At 42.9% G+C, this 24,881-nt stretch overlaps 1 protein-coding gene across 4 annotated transcripts; it reads right to left on the bottom strand.

Moving 5' to 3' along the window:
* Positions 1-1,606: 1,606 nt before the first annotated feature.
* Positions 1,607-24,120, bottom strand: LOC127312714 (uncharacterized). 4 transcript variants are annotated; one of them, XR_007858510.1, is made up of 17 exons: positions 23,925-24,120; positions 16,392-16,506; positions 15,163-15,314; positions 14,806-15,070; positions 14,017-14,242; positions 13,741-13,912; positions 13,500-13,673; positions 11,977-12,402; positions 10,751-10,854; positions 10,588-10,642; positions 5,741-5,780; positions 5,319-5,656; positions 5,082-5,213; positions 4,853-5,001; positions 4,598-4,669; positions 4,246-4,411; positions 1,607-4,159 (listed from the first exon to the last, which is right to left on the bottom strand). XR_007858510.1 is itself a non-coding variant. In XM_051343254.1 (16 exons), exons 2-16 carry the CDS (start codon positions 16,417-16,419, stop codon positions 4,342-4,344), a joined length of 2,403 nt encoding a protein of 800 aa, XP_051199214.1. In that variant the 5' UTR covers positions 16,420-16,506; positions 23,925-24,120; the 3' UTR covers positions 1,607-4,341. The 4 variants fall into 4 exon arrangements, 3 of the variants coding, with proteins under 3 accessions (XP_051199214.1, XP_051199215.1, XP_051199216.1); XM_051343254.1 differs by having other exon boundaries at positions 1,607-4,411; XM_051343255.1 differs by having other exon boundaries at positions 1,607-4,411; positions 10,751-10,815.
* Positions 24,121-24,881: the final 761 nt, after the last annotated feature.

Raw genomic sequence — 24,881 nt, 5'->3', positions numbered from 1 at the left:
GTATCAGAGCTAGATTTTTTTTTCCCATCTTGGACGCGCAACTCGTCCGATCCCGATCCCAATTTCTGCCGTCCAATTCCGGCCGCCTCCACTAGATTTGCCCGTCGCCATCCTTTTCCCGTCGTCTGCTGCCCGTTCCCGGCCGCCGTCGCCCGTGCGCTGCTGCTGTCCCGCCCGCCGCCGGCTGCCTCCCGTCTGCTTCCTCTCAGGCCGTCGTCACTGTCCGCCGCTGCCAGGTCGCGGCCGTTCGTGCTGCTCTTCTCCTACCCAGGTCGCGGCCGTTCTGCTCTTCTCATCTGGCTGGAGACGCCCCGACCTGCTCCCTGACCGCTCCTGGTTTCCCCAATCGAGAACTTCTGATCTGGCTTCACGTTGGTCTCTCCACGTGAGTTGACCTGATCTGTAAAAAAAAAAAAAAAAAAAGCAAAAAAAAAAAAATGTCCGCTGCTCCCGTCTTGCACTCGGGCCTTTCTTCGGTCTTTGGTGCTTGTCCATCGACACCGTCTCCGTCGGTTTGCCGCTCTACACCGACTTTCGCGGCCTCTTCACGCGGCTATGGTCGCCCTTCGCCGACTTCGTCTCCGTCAGCCTGCCGCTCTACACCGCCTTTCGCGGCCTCTTCCCGTGGTCATGGCCGCGCTTCGCCGACCCTGTCTATGTCGGCTCGCCGCTCGACATCGAATCTTGTGGCTTCTTCACGCGGTTGTGACCGTCTTTCGCCGACTCTGTCTTCATCGGCGTGTTGCTCTCCGTCGTCACCCTTGGCGGTCTCTGCGTGTGTGGGTGACAGCTCTTCGTCGGCACCTGATTGTACTTCGACCTCTCCAGTCGTGCCCCTTTCTGCGCATGAGATAGCGCAGCTTCGATGCCTGCTTGATGCTTGGGATTCTTCACCGACGGGTTCTGCTGGTTCTGCGACCGAGTTTTCTGGCATTGAGCGACCACCTCCTCCTTCTCCAGGTACATCCCCATGGCTTCTTGATACTGGAGCTTCTTTTCATATGACTCCTGATTCTTCCTTGTTACATTCTGTTCGACCTGTCGACCCTCCTGTTCGTGTTCTTACTGCCGATGGTACCCCCCACCCAGTCATTAGTCGAGGCATTCTTAGTACTCCCTCGTTTCATGTTCCTTCTGTTGCGCATGTTCCTCAACTTAACATGCAACTCTTTTCTGGTAGTCAGATCGTCGACTCTCGTTGTAGCATCACTCTCGACTTTGATTCCTGTTCTGTTCAGGATCGTCGCACCGGCACTATGCTTGGTGCTGGCCCCCGCCGCCATGATGGCCTCTGGGAGCTTCACTGGCTTCGTCTTCCTTCTGATGCCACCATCGCTAGTTCCCCGGCATCTGTAGCCGTCGCTACTAGCTCTTTTCAGCAGTGACATCACCGTCTTGGACATTTATGTGGTTCTCGACTCTCGTCTTTAGTTCATCGTGGTGTTCTGGGGTCTGTCTCCGGAAACGCTTCTTTGGAGTGTCAGGGCTGTCGGCTTGGTAAGCAGATTCAGCTACCGTATCCTCACAGTGAGTCTGTGTCCGAGCGTCCTTTTGATCTTGTTCACTCTGATGTTTGGGGACCAGCTCCCTTCCCATCGAAAGGGGGTCATCGCTACTATGTTCTCTTTATAGATGATTTTTCTCGTCACACTTGGATATATCTTATGTCTTCTCGTAGTGAGGTCTTGTCTATCTATAAGAAATTTGCTGCCATGGTTCGTACCCAGTTCTCCACTCCTATTCGTGTGTTTCGTGCAGATTCTGCTGGTGAGTATATCTCTCATTCACTGCGCGCTTTTCTTGCTGAGGAGGGTACTCTTGCTCAGTTTTCTTGTCCTGGTGCTCATGCTCAGAATGGTGTGGCTGAGCGCAAGCATCGTCACCTTCTTGAGACGACTCGTGCGTTGATGATTGCCGCTTCTCTTCCGCCTCACTTTTGGGCTGAGGCTGTTTCCACTGCCACCCATCTCATCAATATTCAACCCACTGCTGCTCTGCAGGGTGGTATTCCTCTCGAGCGCCTCTCTGGCCATCCTCCTGATTACTCGGCGCTTCGTTCGTTTGGTTGCGTTTGTTATGTTCTTCTTGCCCCTCGTGAACGCACCAAACTGACCGCTCAGTCTGTTGAGTGTGTCTTTCTTGGATACAGTGATGAGCATAAGGGTTATCGCTGTTGGGACCCCGTTGGTCGTCGGATGCGCATTTCTCGTGATGTCACGTTTGATGAGACGCGTCCTTTCTATCCTCGCCCCACCTCCTTGACCTATCCGATAGAGGATATCTCCTTTCTACTTTTTCCTGACACACCTCCCTCTGTTCCTATTGATCCTCCTTCGGGACCTATTATTGTTGATGTCTCACCTTCGACCCCGTTGCCCTCCTCCCCACCTAGTTCTCCTACTTCTTCTCCTGATTCTCCACCCACCTCACCGTTGTCTCCTTTTCCCTTCCATTATTCTCGTCGCTCTCATGTTCTGGATTCCCCTCCTGAAGTTTATTCTTCTGATATGTCTTCTTCTTCTTCTTCTTCCGCCGAGCTTCCCTCTCCTCTTCCGGCGACTCGTCTTCGTCGTCCACCTGATCGTTACTCTCCTAGTCAGTACGGTCTCTCTGTTGCCCTCGAGCCGACTTCTTATCGGGATGCTGAGCGTCATCCCGAATGGCAGCTTGCCATGGCTGAGGAGATTGCTGCGCTTGAGCGCACTGGCACCTGGGATCTTGTTTCTCCCCCTCCCGGTGTTCATCCCATCACGTGCAAGTGGGTCTATAAAATTAAGACCCGCTCTGATGGATCTCTTGAGCGCTATAAAGCGCGTCTTGTGGCTCGTGGTTTTCAGCAGGAGCACGGCCGTGACTATGATGAGACATTTGCCCCTGTGGCTCATATGACCACTGTGCGCACTCTTCTTGCTGTTGCTTCTGTTCGACACTGGTCTGTGTCTCAGCTTGATGTTCAGAACGCTTTCCTCAATGGAAAATTGAGTGAGGAGGTTTACATGCAGCCTCCTCCTGGGTATTCTGTTCCCGATGGGATGGTTTGTCGTCTTCGGCGTTCTCTTTATGGCCTGAAACAGGCCCCTCGTGCCTGGTTTGAGCGCTTTGCCTCTGTGGTGATTGCTGCTGGTTTCTCTCCTAGCTTTCATGATCCAGCGCTATTTGTTCACACTTCTCCTCGTGGACGCACTCTTCTCCTTCTCTATGTTGATGATATGATCATTACTGGTGATGATCCTGAGTATATTGCCTTTGTTAAGGCTCGTCTTCGTGATCAGTTTCTTATGACTGATCTTGGTCCTCTCCGCTACTTTCTTGGGATTGAGATCTCCTCCACTTCTGATGGCTTTTCTATCTCCCAGGAAAAGTATATTCAGGATCTTCTTGCTCGTGCTGCTCTTGGGGATGAGCGCACTGTTGAGACTCCTATGGAGCTTAATGTTAAGCTTCGTCCTACTGATGGTGATCCCCTTCCTGACCCGACGCGTTATCGCCATCTTGTTGGGAGTCTTGTTTATCTTGCTGTCACTCGTCCTGACATATCTTATCCTGTTCATATTCTGAGTCAGTTTGTCTCAGCTCCTACCACTGTTCACTATAGTCATCTCCTCCGTGTTCTTCGCTATCTTCGTGGCACGATCACTCGTCGCCTTTTCTTTCCTCGTTCCAGCTCCCTCCAGCTTCAGTGCTACTCGGATGCTACGTGGGCGAGTGATCCTACAGATCGTCGTTCCCTTTCTGCTTACTGTGTGTTTCTTGGTGGTTCGCTCATTGCTTGGAAGACGAAGAAACAGACAGCGGTTTCCCGTTCGAGTGTTGAGGCTGAGTTGCGAGCTATGGCCTTGTTGACTGCTGAGGTGACTTGGTTACGGTGGTTGCTTGCAGATTTTGGGGTCTCTGTCACGACACCCACTCCACTTTTGTCTGACAGTACAGGTGCTATCAGTATTGCACGTGATCCGGTCAAGCATGAGCTGACCAAGCATATTGGTGTTGATGCTTTTTATACACGTGCTCAGGTGCAGGATGAGGTTGTTGCGGTTCATTATGTGCCTTCAGATTTGCAGTTGGCGGATTTCTTTACGAAGGCACAGACTCGAGCGCAGCATGACTTCTTACTCTCCAAACTCAGTGTTGGTCTTTGGCCCCAGATAATACAAGTTGCCTATTCATAACAGATACATAGATCAAAACCATGCATGACAACTAATTTGGAAAAGAGGGAGTACCATACATGTCTGTCCACCGTACCAAGTTGAAACAAAGTTCCTGCAGTGGTTTCTTTGCCATGAAGCTAGAATGTTTTGGATTTTCTAATCTACGCTCCTATGGAGTTTCCCTTGCTGCCTAGCTAGTAACTGGTTCTTCGTCATGGACCTCCATTATCGATAGTGCCGATTCATTTGCAATCACAACCCTAGAAGACAAGGTTTGCATCACAGAAAATTAGAATGACGTAAAACTGAATGGCACTGACGCAACAAAAAATGGATGGAGCTAATACTTAGAACAAACCCAGTACACGACAAAATTGATAAATGCAGAGCATGCTGCGATGCTCTTAGGCTGTCAAAACCAACATGAACGAGAAGATATAGGTTACCTTCTTGACCCCAACAAACATGCAAGACCATGAGCATATCCATAACCGCTAATGTTGATGATCCTCTTAAGCCTGAGAAACATGAACCAGCTAGCCACTTACTAATTTCACCATAATTATATCATAATAAAAGAGTATCCATAAATAAACTTCGTAAGCTGATGCGAACATAATGTCTACTGTATAATTATCAACATGAAGATGTTCGTGAAGAGGGTGTGCGTTTTCTATTGAAATAATTTGCCAATTAATTACCTGAAATTAGTGGAGCTCCACAAATAAATAGCACCATGTAATGTACCAGTAACTAAAACTGGAAGACTGGGATGGGAAACGACTGAAATGACCGGAGACACGAAACCTTCAAGTGTATAGATACATGATTTTGTCTGCATGTCCCATATCTGATTTGAAACAAAACATGCAGTATTAGCATTTATATATATGCATATTTTAATTGCGTATTTCGAGTGAAACAGCAGACCTTGGCAGTTTTATCATCAGAACCTGTAATCAAGTATTGTAGATCATCACGTGTGAAGAAATCCAGGCAGTTCACTCTGTTGGAATGCCCGAGAAGAGTATACTTAGGTTTCAGTGAATCAAGACTCCAAATCTGAACACAATTTATAGGAGTTTGAATCACGATCTAGTAGAAAAGAAAGTATCTTCGTTGATTCAAACTTTTGTCTAGAAAGAAAAAGAGAGCAGAAATTCAAACCTTTACTGTGTGATCGCTCGAAGCACTAGCAAAACTGTTGGCGTCCTTTGGGTTAAATGTGAGTTGATCCGTAGAACGGGATTGTTCCGTGAATCTTTGTATGCACTCCCAGTTTTTTTCCCAGTTCCAAAGCTTTATATACGGATGACATGATGACAAGACATACGGCTTGGTTGGATGCACAGCTAGTGAGCTGACACGGTATAGGCGCGCATCTGTCTCCGAACGGAAACTCGTAATTTTCTGAACTTCTGTTTTGTAGTTATACACACATATGAAACCATCCATTGACCCAGCAACAAACCATTGCTTTCGTTCGATAAATTTAATGGTATAAACTGCAATGAGAATGATCATCATATTAGCAATTCTAGTGTTTATATGATGGAGAAACGTATGTTGGCAGAAAGGTAACAGCATGCCTGGACAGCCATCTCCGGTTTTAACTGAAGCCACCAATTTCTGACGATAAATACGAATGAGTCTTTTGTTAGTATAAATTCAAAAAATATGTATTCCTATCCATTACAGAAAACTTAGAAATTCTGATTGGTATCCAGTGGAAACTCGGTTTGAAAGCAAATTGGGATGCTGGAAAGGAAAATTACTATCCTATGGGGATAGACTTGTCCTTATCGATTCAGTTTTAACAAGCTTACCTATGTTTATATATGCTATCTTTTCTAGAGATACCTGTTGGGGTAAGGAAAAGGTTGAATTTTTATAGGTTTAGATTCTTTTGGCAATCTGATGAAAATAAACGAAAATATAGACTTACAAAATGGAATATTGTATGTCGACCAAAGGATCAAGGGGGATTGGGTATTGAGGTTCTAGAACCCAAGAATAGATGTTTATTGAGCAAGTGGCTTTATAAACTTCTTAATGAGGATAGGATGTGGCAAGAATTGCTACAAAATAAATATTTAAGACAAAAAAAGTATCCGGGGTACAAGCTAAGCCCACAGATTCTCCATTTTGGAAGGGATTGATGAGAGTGAAGGATGATTTTTTCAGTAGAGGGTTTCTCAAGGTTGGTAATGGTGAAGCCACTCGTTTTTTGGAAGATATATGGTTAGGAAAAAGACCATTAGCTGAACAATACCCATCCTTATATAATATTGTGCATCACAAGAATGTAACGGTAGCTCATGTGTTAGTCCAAACACCTCTGAATATCAGTTTCAGAAGGTTGTTGGTGGGAAACAAATGGACTTTGTGGTTACAGTTATGCCAAAAACTTATGAGGGTTACTTTGAATGATGAGAATGATCGTTTTGTTTGGAATTTAACAGCCAATGGTTTATTTACAGTTAAGTCTATGTATAAGGATCTTATGAATGACCATACCCCCTTTCTGCGAAAATACCTATGGAAAGTTAAAGTCCCTCAAGATAAAAATATTTATGTGATTTCGGGGTAATAAGGTTTTACTCAGGAAAGGTAATTTAGCTAAAAGACCGTGGAATGGGTGTACAAGGAGACTATTGAACACCTCTTCATCACTTGCCCTTTAGCTAAACTACTCTGGCGCACAGTTACTTTCACCTTTGATCTTCCACCTCCAACCAATATTGCAAATATGTTTGGTAACTGGTTAAATGGAGTTGATAGGCAAAAAAAGGCTTTCATCCGGGTTGGAGTCTCGGCCTTATGTTGGTCTATATGGTGGACGAGGAATGACATTATTTTTAACAAAAAACAATCGTTTCACTTTTTGCAGGTTATCCATATGATGGCACATTGGGTTCAGTTGTGGGCTCTACTATCACCGGAGGAACAGCGGGATGCTATGGTTACTGGGTGCACACGGCTCCTGACGGTCGCTCAGGATATCTTGTGCCAGGCTGGCTGGTGGCACAATAGGCGGCTACATTGATGGATACAGTGTTGTGTAGTCTATTTGTGCTTTTTTTTTTCTTTCGATGGTTGATTCTTGTATCAATCCTCGGCGACGCTTGAGATGTAATAATTTTGTAATACTCGTGATCTTAATAAAAGGCCGTGTGCATCATCATGATGCAGAAGCCGGAGTTTTACTCCCCATTTCGAAAAAAATCACAGTAAATTGGTCAATGCAAATGGAGGTTTGTGCAGTGGCTCTTTAATTACAAGGTTTCAGTTTTCACCGGTTCGTCACATCATTTCTAGTCTTCTATGATCCTTGGCCATCATAGATCGGTTAGAAACTGTTTGTAACGAGTCCTTGTCTCAATGCACTTTATTCAATAAACCCAATCCCTAATAATCTTGACGAGGAAGACCAAGTTAATAGAGTCGAAGGCATTTTACATGCCTCAATGTATGAAAAGTGCCTGAGTTTTTCTTTTGTAGATCACTACAGGAATGGAGCGATATGCAGAGGGCCGGAAACTCTCGGCGTAGCCTGTTTTGGCCATTGGCGTAGGCGGTATCCTACCACAGTGCGGAGGCAATACTAAAATGCGCCTCATGTAGTTACTGCAAAAAAAAAAACCCGTTTTAGCACCCCGAAAATGAAAAATCCATCGCCCATGGGTCGGATTGGAAATCCGCTCCCGGGGCCTTGCTTCCCATCCCAGGGACCACACACGTGCCAAATATGGCCTCGTTCCGACAAACTATGCGGTGTCACGGACCGTTTCCTATTCATTTTCCCTAAAAGCCATAGAACTCCGGACTTGATAGCCCTGTTCGTGAAGGGTTTTCCAAAATAATTACCGTATCCCAATTCCATCTTTTGGAGTGATTACTAGGACACATAAAATGATGTCATGCGGCTCCGCGGGATTTTCTGACTTCGTTTAAATTGGCCAAAACGGGAACCCGAGTACATATAAGAAAGTGTTTGAATTGTTTCTATGTTAACATGGTACTGTACATGATTCAAATATGCATGATTTTGACATAAACGGATAGATGATGTTTTTCTGAACATTTTGATACCTTATACGCATTTTTCTGACATCATATGAATTAGTTATTATTTTTACAAAATTAGACAAATTTGAAAAATGGCCTACGCCGAGGGTGGCCGTCGGCGTAGCCCTATCTACGCCTAGGGCCAAACATATGCCGAGGGCTGCCCTCGGCGGTAGACCTCGCTACGCCGACGGCAACGCTACGCCGAGGGTCGGAAGGGCAGGCTGGCCTAGACGGGCCATACGCCGACGGTCCTGACTTTTGGCCTCCGGTGTATAAAAGGCCCTCGGCGTATCGCACCATTCCTGTAGTGAATGATCTTCTTGAGCTCCCAACATACATGAAATTGGCCTAATTGGCCTCTCATTGAGGAAACCATCGGGCATTAGGGCTATAGGAATATAGGATACTACAGAACTCAAGAGCAATGAAAGCTTGTTGAAGAGCAGCTTGGAAAAATCCTAGCAACATTATGCATGAGGCTCATGGGGCCGTGGTCTTCAATATCTGATGTATTATTTTTGTTAAGGACTAAAGAAGGACAATAATTGTTGAGATGACCAATTCAAATGGTCCGAAGCCCACATAGAGTGTAATATTTTTAATATACAACGTGAAAATGTGTATCATGTTTCATAGAAGATGAGCCAAGCAGTTGATACAATGCTATTCAACAAAACAACACTGAACCTCTGGATTAGCACCCACTACCGCTACGACCCCGAAGGCAAGAGATGAGATAGAGAGAATCAAAGCTGCGTCATGACCAAAGTCGAGCACCATTGTAGCACAACCATGAAATAATAGCGGACTAGGTCAAAGAACCCTCCATTTATGCCTCGGAGCAGGCTAAGAAAGCAAAGATGAACACCAGCTCTAGCTGCAACTCCAGAGACTCTACAAGTAACTCGTGGTAGCGTCTCCAAGGAGGGAACAACACTATGATGCTGATGACAACTGACATGGTGAGACGAACCAAGGGTTCACCCCGGTGCTCGAGGATGGGAAGTACAACTGGGGGCATCGTAGTTGTCTGAAACGACATAAGAAAGCAGGGGTTTTTGCCCCGGCCCTGATTGTGAACCCCTGAAGGTTCGCTGGAACAAGGGCAAATAGGGAGTACCACATGCTTGTTAGGCCCATATCGCGGGAGAGGATATGCATCTCATCACCGGTGAAGAGTGGGAGATATCGGTGTCCACAACTAGCCATATCTGGGCTGGAGGTCTAGATCCTCAGCAGCTTTTCAGTATGATCATCCGCTGCTGCACCTATAAGTCATGACAATGTAGCAGCCACCGAGATCCCAGGGCCATTGCCTGACATCCAAGCTCCACTTCCTACCACCACAGGTGCGACCTGACCGGGAACGCCCGTATCTATTATTGGTGGCAATCATGGGCTAGATATCGTGTTTCCCACGCAGCCGCAACAGCTAGGCCACCGACGAGGGTTCCTGTGGGAGCCACACCAACATGTGAGCTCCGTCGAACGTGTCACTGTCGGGGACGCCAACGTGCTCTAGCAAAAGGTTTTGAAAATTATAATGAGAAAACGTTCAGATTTTAGTCTCCCGAAGCAGATGACTTGCCAGCCGTCCGATTTTTTAGCGAACAGGTGGATGACAACTGTCATCAAAACAAGTTAAAATAAGTTGCCACCTGGCAATTTTTTGTTGGTCCAAAACTGCTCCCTATGGAAAACATCCACTCAATATTGGCATCCGGTTTGGAAAATTATAATGAGAGAATGTTCAGATTTTAGTCTCCCAAAGCGGACGACTTGCCAGCCATCGATTTTTTAGGGGACGGTGGAGGATAACTGTCATGAAAACAAGTTAAAATAAGTTGCCAGGTGGAAATTTTTTGATGACCCAAAACTGTTCGCTATGGAAACCATCCACTGATATCCACCATTTCAAAATGTTACTTCAACCATTGATGGACATATGCTTTTTGTGGCTACCAAACATTGGGAAATACATTATTGGGTGCTCACGAATTGGGGCTAGCCCCCATCTGTCCTCTGGGGGTTCAGGAATACGGGACGGTGCTGGAGATGACATAATTGATGGAGACTGAAAAAGGCTTTTGTATGGGACCGTACTTTTTTATTCATGATCCTTGAAGAGAGATTTTGCAACCAATGAAAGGTCTGCCCTATCACTGACCTATTGCATCTGGTGGTCCAGGAAAACATTAGTGACGCTGTTTCTTGTCCTTCGTTGGCAGACTATTTAATACTAGTGTGGCTAAGGCTAACCCAAAATGGAACAAAAAATTAATTAGTAGTTTAAATATGTTTTCCCCTGCCAATAAAAATCCCATATTCACCCCTGGTTAATAATAAGATAAACACAATAACTTACACACGTGTCATAATTCCATATATCAATATATCCATCTTGATGGCCCGTTATAATCCTGGGTGGTGAGAAAAAATGCAATGCATGATCATCGCAACATATTAAAGCACTTACTTGAACAAAGAGATTCCCTAGCAAATAAAAATAGGCTGTAGTAGAAACTTACCATGGTTCTGTCCGATTTATATCTAGTGAGTACATGATCCTTGGAGTCTTCTCCACTAATATGAACTGATCCAATAAAACCCCGGTCAACATTATATAGATCACCTAAGCAGCTAAAAGGTCTAAGAAATAGAGAATAAAAGTCCACAAATACATGTTCTGTAGATGGGATTGTGTGCTGCTTCGATTGTAAATGATTGAATGAAAAAAAAGGAAGCAGTCAATGAATACCAACTTGGGTTATTTTTTGCTCATCGACCTCTTAAACAAATTTAATTTGGATGTATCGACCCATGCAGAAGATGTGTGTTAGGCTTTAGCTGCAATCTATGCAACCCTGAGATTTGGATGCCTATAAGTTGTAATAAAATATGATTTGGGAGACCTGGTAAGTAGTAAAACAAAACTACCATATTAAGTTTGAAATGGATCAAATTTTGAAGTTGATGCATGTGTAGTTGATTGCACATATGAACAAAACCCCCCAAACTGGATCTTAGTTTGCACTTCCCCATCGCAAATTATATAATAATTGGTCACCCTCATTTTGGGTCATTTTTGCCATTTACGTAGCAATTCCTCCAATGACATGCATAGTAGACAATCGACACCATCCTTGCAAACTAGGGTGAGCGATCAAGTACCCGGTTCAGCTCTTCTAGTACATATGTATTGTTTTGGGAAAATTGTATTGGGGAGATCTAATCAACGTATGCCTGCACAATTGTCTTCGAGAAGGGTTTTTTTCAATGGGGTTTTTTCTATATATAGAGAGAGGATCAGTTACCAGCAAGTATGCTTACCCTATAATATCTTATATAGTTTCTTGCATTGGTATCTTTGGTTGCATTCATGCATGTTAGGGAAAGGAGGGGCGATGAGGTACAGGAAGGCTGCAATTAACTTATAGTTGTCCAAATATATTTTTGTAGTGTTGTCCAGATGTATTTGAATTCTTGTAAAGAAAATATACTAAGTTTTATAAATTTTATTTCCTTAAAATTTGGTTACCAAATATTGTAAATTACCTAGCCAAAAAAATTAGTCCAGAAAATGTGAACTCTATCAATATTACTACAATCTGTAGTTTATTATGTTATATATGGAGTGAGGTGCAGCCAAGAATTATTTTTTAGTGGTTAGAAGACTTAGAAATGTGACAAGTGACAACCACATATGATATATATTTTTTTGAATAAAATGGTATATCTATGTAAACAAACTCACCTCAGAAGACGTTTTCAGTTGTGGATCATAAATAGCTTTCAATGCCAACTTATGCACTTCGTTATCCTTTTTGGCTTTCTCAAAATATTGGCCATAATCATATCCAGAAGGCGTGATATACTTCTCACTTGCAACAGCTTGTAGGACTAAATCAACATCTCTTTGTTTTAGCATAGTTTCCATTTTACCTGGTGTTACTGTTATGACCAGAGTGTAAGTGCACCTTGGGGGCACAATGTTGTATAGTGGCAGATTTAGTAAGCACTCATGGTTATATTTCTGGTTCATCTCCACAAGCCTAAACACCACTTGTTTATCTTTGTTGTTTGTGAGGTGCAACGAGCCTGCGATTAACTTGTTGGGTTCTACGGGGAAGTAGAGTTCAAGTGGGTGGACATCAAGAAGCTTGCAATAGCTTGTGGTGACCTGCAAGATAAGTTGTATGTGGTTAAGATTTTGCATGCAAGTTTTGTATTTATACATGCTTTTTTTCCTTCCTCATATAACTTACTTATTTTCTTGAATTAGAAGTGGATTTCTTTTCAGGGATTACAAGAAAAATGCACCACCCCACACACACTGCAAGATACACACAAACTCCACGAGTATGCTGCCCTGATACATAAATAATAAAGAGATGCTTAGTGAGTGGCATAGACACGCCTTCCTAGTGAAATTGTCTCACTATTCTAGTCATTTGCATTACAAACACAAGAAGAACTTCCGATTTATTAGATCAAGTAGTTCGGCATCTGGTTTGACGGGAAATAGAGTTATTCTTCCTGAAGAAAGTTACAATTTACCTAAATTCGACTCATCTTAGTTTTCGCCAGTGGAAGATATGTATGCCTTCGGTCATGGAGTTGTGTTACTCATAGATTTCTATATGCACTATTAGACAGCGCCACTCTAGGCCCCTCATCTTAGTTAATTTACCATGGTACTTTAGTAAAACAATCGCCTCATATAAACAAATACCACATACCATTCCACCATAGGGTAATAAATAAACTCTAATGGTTGATTAGAGTAATCGCAACCTACGGTTATTGACCAAACCATATTTTTGTTGTTTTGTATTGAATGGTTTTAGTTAATGTGCAGTATATTAGTCTATTTGGAAGAAAAACAAGTTCAAAATTCTTTGAGTACAAATGTATTACATTTTACCATCTAGAATTTTTCATAGATTCACTTTAACATGCACCAATGACACTAAATTTAGTAATATCAAGACCCGAAAGTTATAAAGATCATTAATTCCAAAGTCAAAATGTTTAACCCGCAGTCTAGCGTGATACAACTGAAGTTCTTATTAGTTATTTGACATTTAACGAATCTTGGACTTCCCCTACATAGAAGGAAAATAAAAAATAGTTTGATTTCTGTACTAGCAATGATGTTGTATAAATTATAGAGTACTTAAATCTTTACACAAAAAGAACTCGTATAAAATTGAACATATTCAGGAAACACGTTTCATAAGTTAGACATGATATATAACGCTCCATGAGTGATCATACCTGGTCTACGGTGTTAAACATTCTGATTATTTCCTCTATAGTGGGTCTTTTCTCCATGCTCGGGTCCACACATTCTAGGGCTATTGTGATGCATTGTCTTACTTGTTGGGTATATCTTTCAATTGGTTTATAATTTGGTGTGGATACAAATTTGTTCATCCAGCTTCTAGTTACCTGCACATTTGCAACAGTGAGCAAGAAGTTATGGTATGTCTGCAAAAGTAATATTTATTCATCTTACTTTCTCTGTGAACTGGTGCAAAGATTTGGCAGTGTTGCGGTGACATTCTTGTTGGAAATATGGGTAGTCTCTATGGCCTGTGATTATCTCTATAAATATGACACCAAGACTGAAGATATCTGTCTTGTTCGACACTATACCTTGGTTTATGTATTCGGGTGCCATATATCCACTTCATCATACATAATAATAAAAAGTCAGAAACACTACAAACATACATAAATGGAAAATATTTGAGAAAGTAAAAATAATAGAGGTGAAAGAGCCACAGCTCACCATGTTCCCTCATGACTATCAGTAATAATCCGCGTTTGCTTTTCACCAAAGATCCTCGACAAACCAAAATCCGCGATTTTCGGTGTCATAGTAGGGTCCATCAATATATTTTCAGGCTTAAGGTCCAAATGAACGATACGACACTGGTCATGAAGGAAATGTAAACCATTACAAATCCCCTTAATTATCTCATATCTCATACTCCACTCAAGTCCCAAAGATTCGTCTGTAGAAATGGATAAAACAAAAGAGAAGAGTTATAAACCAATTAAATAATTATCTTTGAACCCATGACAGTGCAAGCAACTTAGCTTGCTTGGTTGTTGTCTTAATTGGTGGGATGTGTGGGTGCACACCTTCACCAACTACGTTCAGGTACTCGTGAGATTAAAATTTGTGTGAGCGTTGTTATTTTCTACAAAATGAAAAGGCTTATCCAGTGCTGAAAGCTCCCACACATTGTGGGGTCTGGGAAAGAGTATTTCTAGCAGCCTTTCCCTTGCTTTCTATTTTTTACAAAATATAGTTGACAATTTCCTGTGAAAAGATGTCAAATCTTCTAGTAACAACACCGCATTCTGTGTGAGTCGTATGGGGTTGTGAAATAAAATGATGCAGTATTAATGTAGACTTTCATTGTGATAGTTTTACGCGATATAAATTGATCCCCTTATGCTAGTTTGCTAGTAGCTAACAGACGATAGTTTGGGGATATGTTCTAATGAAGTAAAGTGAAGGAAAGACAAATAAAGAGTAATAAAGTATGTGAAGTGTGTTCGGTAAAAATACCAGAAATATGCTTGTCGAGGCTTTTGTTAGATATATACTCGAAGCACAGAAACCTTTTTGGCATTTCAGCTAAAACATACTTCCCACTCCATGTTGGTTCCTCTATTGCTTTCCAGCTTGATTCTGCACAGTAACCTATAAGTCGTACTATGTTTTGGTGCTTAATTGTCATAAGATAACCTACTTCCTTCTGATATGTGGCCTCTCTTAGGCGCATTTCGAAAAGTTTTTTGACAGCAATAATTTTACCACTTCGAAGAATTCCCTGCGTTGTAAGTTAAACCTCTATTCATAACATATCCATTTGTCTTTGAATATTTATGGTTGGTATATATAAGCAAAATGATTTGGCCATACCTTGTAAACGACTCCGTACCCACCTTCGCCTAGTACCATCTCAGTGGAAAAATCACATGTGATGGATCTCAAAAATTCTAGTGGAAGAGACATTGGCGTTGCGTTTGGATCACTTAGTTTCTTCTCCAATTCATCCCATGTGCTAACCATTTCTATTACAGAAACGCATTTTTCAAGAAAGCACAAACACAAGATCTTCTAAATAGATACCATGTGACACAAGTTTGAGCTAGTACTTTCTAGTATAATTAAAAATGTTATCGCCGCATCAACCTGATGCATATGCACAAGGGTTGTCATATTCAATTGTGTTATGACATTACAAGAGATCTGTTAATTTTTTACCCTCCATATTGGTCACTAGATGCAATTGTGTAACGAGAACATAGAATGAATTACTTCTTGTATCTATTCCCTAATCTATTCGTATAAGTTACTCCAACCAGTGGTTTATTTCTTTGAACTAAATTTCAAAGGAGACATAGCGAATTAATTACTTAATCTTTTAGAAGATCTAAAACAAGAAAATGATGCATCATTAATAATACACATCAATTTAACAGGGTGGAGCTATCATGTAAGCCATTGTGTCAACTGATACCAACGATTTTTTGGCTAATCCTCCTTAGAATTAGCCAATTACACTTACAAAATAGGCCATTACACCGTTTGTACTTAGAAGAGTGACACCAACAGCGTATCATACTAGCTTTGCCCCTGACATTTGAAGGATTTCTTTCCAACAAACTAGCTCTAAGGGATTAGCTACGATCACATACTTATTGTAACAATACAAATCGTAGTTATTTATCAAAAACTAAATAACATTAATGATTATCTACATCATAAAATCATTACTACATTCGTTCATAAATAGATCAACGTTTGGGACACTTATAATTACATGGCTCCTATATGAACTTTAGACTATTACTTTCTATGGGCACACATTAGTAACGAAATATAAAGTTCCATATTAAAATATTCTTTTTTAGAAAAAAATATAATAGTACTATGTTTACTTTACCAATAATTGTTTTTGTGTATACTAGTAATCAAAGTTAGGAAATTCCAATTTATGTATTCTAAGAGGTTATCCATTTATGAAAATAGGGAGTATTAGAGTAAAGTGTAAGGACAATCTTTGAAGAACAATTATGTTTTTTCTCCCCCTCTATTTATCTTAACCCTTCTTCTTTAATATAACATAAACAGATATCTGCAAATACCTATGGCCGTACTTTGTGCAGCCCCCATTCTTTAAGTCCAGCCCCAAAAACACCAACAAATATGTTGTAAGAGAATGTCTCAATCGTAATGCAAGTTCCAGATCTGGCGAAAAACCTATATCAATGAAGATTTAAAGAAAATCAATAACCAAAATGCATAGGAAGGTGAAAACAATATTTGAGATCTAGAACAAAGTACAGAGGAAAAAAAAAGCATCCGGTCTTCTCGCAAAATTAATTTTTCTTTTTGAAGCCCAAACCTGCCAATTATAACTGAACTTTTATAACTAGTATTATGTTAACAAAAGTTGATCCAACTACTAGATTTTTCACTCCAGTTAAATCCCATATAGTAGTCCACAAATGAAAATATGTATTACAAACTTCAAGCGTCGTGAAAAACATGTGCAGCATCTATAATACAACTCTATTTTCCAAACATATTGGCCAGCCTTTTTGGGATGAGGACCATACCAAGTGGTCATGAGAAAAATATTACGGAAAACTTTACCAAAATCCGAGCATTTTTTGGTCCCTAAGTACAAATGTCTGGAAGACTGGAACTGATGTGTGTCTGGGATTATTCCTCAAACTGTTCTATGTTGCAGCTATACCTGAAGCGGGCTTCTTTCCAAAGGACTGCCTATACAAACATGTCTCGAATTTCTCTGGGTCATAACATGGTATAGCTAGATCTGCTAGTTACAAATCATGATACAGAGTTGGAAACCCTAAAATTGTCTACCTCCCTCCTGAAAGCGTACGCCGTACGCTCCTCATGTGCCATAACCGTTTCTATTCTTCACCCATAGCCTGCAAGCGCATTTGTCCTAGTAGATTTGTGCATGCGTTGATATCTTTCTTATATATTCTATGATATCATGATTGCAGACATATGGCTTTCAGCCTTGAGGGAGCCCATAATTTTCAAAAGATCGAAATCCATATTTTTAATTTTCAAAAAGATCTTACTTGTTTACAGAGATATAGATAGATACTTATTTGATACTAGCATCTTTTAGTTTAGAAGTGACTGAACTAATCTGTGACTGTTGTCAAATGAAGCCGCGGAACTATGAAAAAATTATGTAGTTCCCCTTAATTGTTAAAAAGTCTGAACTGATATTCTGTTATATTATGTAGTTGTTACATAGTGTATTTTCCCTTATTTGTTAAAAAGTCTAAGCTGATATTCTGTTATGTTGTATAGTTGTTACATAGCGTGTTCAATGGTTAAACAATGTACTTAATTCTATAACTTTGTAGTCTTATCAGCCCGTGTGATCACTACCTTCTCACGATATGTTTTACACACTTGTGGAAAAATAGGCCTAATGCCGACCCTTTTGTCGCAGGCGGCCAGCCGCGACAACGGGGGCGCGACAAAAGGCCCAACCTTTTGTCGCGGGTCGCTTACCACCCGCGACATAAGGTCCAACACGTGGCAGCCGCGGGGCGCGCAGGGGACACCCCCTTTTGTCGCGGATGGTAATACAGCCCGCGACAAAAGGCCCTCTACGTGGCGCGCGCAGAACGCTGCTGCTTTAGGATTTGATGGGTGCAGCACCCCCCCTCCCGCCACCGCCCCCTTTTATTTCATTATTTCATTTTTAAATAAAATTTACATATATTTGTACGCTGTACACATTCATTTATTATATATATAGATCGAGCAAACAAATATTGGCAGAGTGGTATTGGAGAATATTTGTCCTCCATCATTGTGATCTTGGAGTATGTTGGTCACATAGCTGAGTTATTGCACGAAAATGGCCAAGACCAAAAGCAAGGTTTACGGCTAATTCAGGCTTCCTCCTCATGGCATGATACTGCATACCAAAGAACTGTGGAAGGCTACTTTAGGCTTTGTGTAACATTTCATAGCCCATTCTAGTTTTCTTTCCACACATGTAACTTGTGATCACTACTTCTTGTGCAATATGATGACAATGTGAGTTGTGATTATGATCTTCATTCGACTACGTTACACTTTATATGCCTAATGTATGCATGAAATCCGAAATTTATGAAGTTCAGCTGACCTTATGTTAAAGCCTCTGAGCTGAATTTATAAATTTGTTGATATTTGTTGTCTACTAGCCTAATCATAGCACATCTATCTCTCTATAGGCCGTAGTCTTTGCGACGCGCACGTTTGGAACCTGGCAACGGGCGAGGTCGATATCTCACGCGTTGAATGCTGCCGCGAGATTAGGACGTAATATAGCCATTACTGAATACGAATCTTTTTTGTTGTTTCGCTTAGCAGATACGCGTGTTTATACGCTGCAGCCTCGTACGCAAGTGGCATGAGATTAAATGCCAGGAAGATCCGTACTCCGCATGCATGTATGCCGGCCAGTAATTTTAATGAGCATGCATCCATGCTGACCAGCTTTCCCCCTCTTTCATTAATACCGGTTATTTCTAAATAAATATATAATTAGCAAACACAGTTGCATATGTAAACTGCAAGGGATTATCTTAACTAACATCATTTTAGATCGAACCATTCAACAAAAATAAAGAAAATGCCTATTAAACTATTTGGGAATCTAAATTATCAAAATGGTAACAACTGAAAAAAGAGTAAAAAAAATGGATTTTATAGTATGGAGAAAATGGACGTTGCAACTATAACAGTTAACAAATGGTGGACATAGTCAAAATGATTAATTTTAAACACAAATTCTTAAATAATTTTTGGTACAACGAGATAGAAAAATATCCCAGGTCAAATTTTTTGTACTAGTGGTGCAAAAGGTCAAAAAGGTTAGTTTGGACTACTTCAAAATGAACATTTTTGTACTAATGGTGCCGCGGGTGAAAATTGTGATTTTGCACTAGTTCAAATCAAGTATTGTGTGTTATAACAATAATTAACCATTGCTGGAGACAATTATTTATGTGCATGCACACAGGAGTAGTCAAACAGAGATCATTTAATGCTATCTTAATTAACATCAAATTTTCAGAAAGAACCGTTCAACAAAAGTAAAAACAAAATAGAATTCAACTAATTGGGAATCTAAATTATTAATCTGGGAACAACCAAAAAATGGACTTGTGCATATTCCATAGTTCTTTTTTCAAATCTGGTCAATCAGATGAATGAACTAAAATACATGATTTGCTCAGTCGTCGATGAGATATGGATAAGTATATGAACAACATAAAAATACATATACAATTCACCGCCGAACCATTTTGATGGGAAAAGAAATGACACCATTCAACAGTTGTCTGTACCAGATCGGAATGAAATCAAAATAATAGGATCCCTTTACCAGAAGCATTTGGATTGGAAGAAAATAATAGTATAACTTTACCAGATCGGATTGAGATCAAAGAAAATGTATACAAATCGAACATGCAAGCCAGGTTGAATCTTTGAAACGAAAAGAAACTTCGCCATGTCAACTGCATCGGTCCAAATCATGCACAGAAAAAAAAAAATACAAAGTACTACTGAGACAAAGTGGGAAGAAATCGAACAGGGGATTGCGGGTTGTACAGATTGAAAGCCGGCTTCGGCACGGGCCGGCTGCCGCCGTGGCGGGGATCTCGGCTGATGAAGACGGAGCCGGCACCGCCCCCACCGCGGACAAGCGCTGCCTCAACTCGGCCACTGCGCCCCGCCGGAGTCCTCCGCCACCCGAGTTAGCTCGGCCAGGATATCCTCCTCCTCCGCCCGAGCTAGCCAATCGCACCGACGGACAGCCGCCGTGGTGGTCATCAACGCCGGCCAGGAGGCACACTGCAGCTCGAGGGCGTGCGTGCCGGTGAGTATCTGCACGCGGCGACTCACCGTGGACGGCCACTGCTCCCCGCCGAACACCACCTTGACGGCCGCTGCTCCCCGCCGCCGGCCTCCGCCACCAGAGCCAGCTCGACCAACAATCCCTCCTCCGATGCCCGACCTAGCCTGCAGCGCCGCACTGCCGCTGCGGCATCACCGCACGGTGGAGCTCGAGGGCTCGGAGGCGGGAGCGGGTGATGGTGGGAGGTGGGAGGCAGCGAGCATCTGTTGCAGGAGGAGCGAGGCCGCGTGGGGGGCGACCTGCTTGAGGATAAGAGGAGGAAGAGGCCAAGAGGGGATGCGGCGTGCGGCGGTCTGTCAATCGAGGAGGAATCGTGGGGAAGGAAGGAGGAAAGAAGACAGAGGATTTAATGCGAATACACGTTGGTGGCCGAGATATACAGAGGATTTAGTCTACATTCTAGAAAAAACGAGACAAGTTAGTAGTGCATTTATTAGTACTACTTAGAGGGTGTTTGTTGTGGCTTTTTTTGGCTTTTTGGCTTTAACAAAAGCCAAAAAAAGCACCTACATAGGTGCTTTTTTGGCTTTTGGGTTTTGGAAGCCAAAAGAATAGGATCTTTGTTTTTGGCTTCCAAAATCCAAAAGCCAAAAAAGCACCTATTTAGGTGCTTTTTTTGGCTTTTGCCAAAGCCAAAAAGCCAAAAAAAGCCACAACAAACACTGTCTTAGATATTTGAACAACCAATCCAAGCTACATTGAAAATAACAACATCCAATAAAGAGAGTAAAACCACCTCGTTTTCAGTGTTGTTGTTGACTAAAAGCTAGAATGTAGAGTATTTCAGAACAAATTTTGGGGCTAGAATGCAGACTATTTCAGAACGAAGGGAGTATCATATACTGCTGAAAATACACACGTTGTCAGACGCCTCCTGCTCTCTGATTGGCTCTGTTTTCATCCTCACGTGTTGCCAGGTTCCGATGGGCATTTTCCGTAGTCTTTGTATGTTCCAAACGGCTCTATATCTGGAGCCGTTTGGGAAATTGAACCCCAAACTTGCAAACTCGTAGGTATTAGCTAAATTGAACCCCAAACTTGCAATCCCAAAATCAGCACACCCGAACTTTTAAATCCCAGTCTATTTCCAACCCTAATCTGTTGGACACACGGGAAAAACAACAATCTTGACCAGGATAACTTTTTAGTTTCACTGACAATGCGGGCCTACCTGTCATATTCATCCTCGGTGTCTCTAAAATTCCTCAATCTCCAGCCCCGGAGACGGCGGCACCGCGAACGGCAAACCAGCCGCTGCGCAAGGCGTTGGAAGCGGTTGCCACGACGGCGATCCATGGGCCGGCGATCCGAGCCATCGTGCTGAGCCTGCTGCCACCGCTCCATGGCTTCACAAAGCTAGGGACGACCCTCAGGTTCCTATCCATGGAGATAGAGATGCGAATCGCCCAACGGACCCGGAATTCAGGAGATGCGGAGGCGCAGCCTGACGGGCGAGTCGTCCAGCATCGACCTCCATGGCGCTGATGCAGCGCTCCTTTCTCTCCGGCATCCGTCGAGCTCAAGTCCATGCCGACGCGGCTCTCAATACGACGGAGCTATGATGGAGCCGCGCCGGCGACCCCAAGAACCAACCAGCCAACCGGGAGCGTCCTTGTCTTCCTCGTGGCTGGCCGCCGAGCGTGCATTCGTCGCGGGAGCGTCGTTGTCTTCCTCGTGGCCGGCCGCCGAGCGCGCCTTCGCGGCGGTGCGCGCACATTTGGCAGCACTCCGCCGCTCTAGCTTTCCGATAAGGCGTTAAACTCCTAGACAGGTGGATTAGAGACTTGTTCCTCAAAAAAAAAAAGGTGAACTAGAGACTTTTGGGCAAATAGTAGAGCCAACTCTTGGCTATAAGAGGTTGTATCTGATATTTCATAAAGGACGATCCAATTCTCAAAAAAAAAAAAAACTGTTGGCTATAAGATAAGTGTCATGTCATCTATAGTCATTGTAGAGCCAACATGTTATAATAGTGAGCTATAAAACCGTACTACTTTATCTATGTATGGGCCACCATTCACTCTCACATAGTGTCTAGAACCACGTGCTAGAGCTGGCTCTTGCATAAAAACCTACTCCTCTTTTCTCTCCTCCAACTAAGCAATAATATATTATTTTAATCATTATAGCTAGCTGACTAAGACATTGTATTTGCTCTTAGAGTGGATTGAGTAGATTGAGGTTATTTTGACTTGCTAGAAATTTAAACCACCTTAGTACACCCTAATCCCCCTTAAAATAGCTAAAATAACTATTCAAAAATCAGCCAGTTTAGTGATTAATCGTTATACTTGGTGGATCATTGATTAGCCAATTAAATCATTTATGGATCGATATTGACCGATTTGCTTATTAATCACTAATCAGCAACCAACCGAGTTGAAACTGCTAAGGCCTCGTTTGACAGGCCACAAAGATTTTGACGTGTATTTTTTCAGGCTAACGCTATATAACACCCTGAAAACACTCCATGCAACATTCGGTAGGCCAGTTTTGAATGGCCCAAGCCCGGTCGATACCCTAGGGTACCCTGAAATATGCCTCAAATCAACGGGGATCCATGACACCCCATGCATGTCACATTTATTTTTCGCTCGAATACACGTTAAACTCGCGGATCAGCAGCTGATTGAACCTTATTTTTCGTGTGACTTGGACAGATCGGCAGCTGATTGAGGCTCTTAGGATAAAACACTCCAATCCACGCCGGCCGAACGAGGCCTAAGACTAGTCATAGTGGGAAGTAACATAGAGTAGTAACATGGTGCATGTTACTACTCTATGTTACTACCTTCATAGTGGTTAGTAACATTAAAGTAGTATCATGTATGTCTTCATTAATTAGCAATAGACTCATTGTATCTTGAGAAGTGTGATGTTACAGTAACTAGCTATGTTACTCCATCCTCCTCTCTCCTCATTAACTCACTGCCACATAAGCAAATTTACTGAGTTGGACACTTAGTTACTAGTGAAGTTACTCCCACTATGAGTAGTCTAAGCCATTTACACAACACTGGCTAAACCAAAGAAGCCCTACATAATAGAAATTAGTTGAGGATGCAGAGTTTAGAGGTAGGTGATACAACCTCTGTTCGAAGGAATTAATATCTCAACTGCCCTAACTAGTAACTATTGCACCGCCACCACTAGCGTTGATTAAATTGGAACAGAGGGAATACATATAACAAGTGGGACAACTTAGTCACTGAGTTTAATGAATTTGTTTTGTATGGGATTGTTTTCTACCGTGGAAAACAGGTTGAGGGTTTCAAATAGACCAGGTTCGAAAGCTTGGTGTGTTGATCTTGAGGATTGCAAGTTTCGGATTTGATTTAGCAAAAGCCTACAAACTCAGGGTAACTTGTTATTTAAGCTTCTCCAACCAATGAATTACGTACAGGCGCTTGTTTGTGACAAGCTGGCTCTGATAGCCTAGGAAAAAGGGGCAGCAATCGAGTTTATAATAAAATGCTTCTTTTGCGGAAAATAAAATGCTTAGACAGGTACAAAATGAAAGTACTCCCTCTAAACGCATAATAAGTGTCGCTGATTTAGTGTATATTAAGTCGGCGATAATCCGAGGAGTAGCAGTAGCACTTCATCTGTAGTTTACGAATCTAGAGGGTCGGCATAGTACAAACAAACGTATACGTATCTCAGAAAAAAAAAACGTATACAAACTGTGAAGTAAAACTGAAGGCATGCTAACCGTTACAAAAGGATTCGACGCAGAGCTGAAGTGGAGCACTACTCAGAAAATTGACATCCACGTGGACGAGAGAGGCGAGAAGACATTGGATCGACCTAGCTGCGAGCTGCTTTGTATAAAAAAGAAGGCCGGGGTAAGATAAGAAGGGTGGACTGGTGGTCAAGTATTGCACGTGTGGACTCTGTCGAGTCTACTCGAATTTAAGACTTTGACACAGGCACACAGTAGACTTCATATCGTTGCAAGTTCGCGATTTTCAACAGTGAAGGTGCACCCGTTGCAACAGCGTGAGGTGTGAGGTTCACTAACGTCGGTGTCGAGTGGTCCACAGATCTCACCCCGCCACTCATTTCTCTCTTCTATCTTCTCGATTGACTCTTCTCCGGTTCCTTCGTTCTCGTTTCTTTTGCAGTATCCGCTTGCGGTCGTTGCAGCTATAAGAGCATTAGCCCGAACTCGCGGTCGAAACTGAATAATTCCGGCGAGAATAGGAGTTTGGGCCGAAATTGGGCCAGAACGGAGCCCGAACTCGCGGTCTGGCCCGTATAACGAGTTCGGGCCCCCGATAAATCGAGCGGTCCTTCGTATTAAAAGGGGCCACGGAGGGGAGTTCGGTTTCCAAACCCTACTCCGCTCCGTCGCTTCCACTCCCTCCGCCGCCGCCTACCCCGTCTCCGGCGAGCAATCGCGCAGCCCCCAGCCACCGATCCAACCTCCTCGTCGGCGCGATGGCCTCCCATGGCGTCTCCCAAGGCCGCGGCGCCGGATTGGGCGGCGGGAACTCGCCGCCGCGTCCCCCCGTGTTCCGCACCGACGCGGAGCGGCGCAAATGGAACAGGTCGTAGGGCGCGCGCAAGCGTAGCGCCCGCCGGTGGACGAACTGGGGGCTCACGCCCCAGGGAAGCTCGCCAGGTACGCCAACGCCGGCGAGGGCTCCTCGTCCGGTGGCTCCTCGTC

Source organism: Lolium perenne, chromosome 7, assembly GCF_019359855.2.
Source record: "Lolium perenne isolate Kyuss_39 chromosome 7, Kyuss_2.0, whole genome shotgun sequence".
In the NCBI taxonomy this organism is placed as follows: Eukaryota; Viridiplantae; Streptophyta; class Magnoliopsida; order Poales; family Poaceae; genus Lolium; species Lolium perenne.
This window is presented reverse-complemented; position numbering and strand designations above follow the sequence as displayed.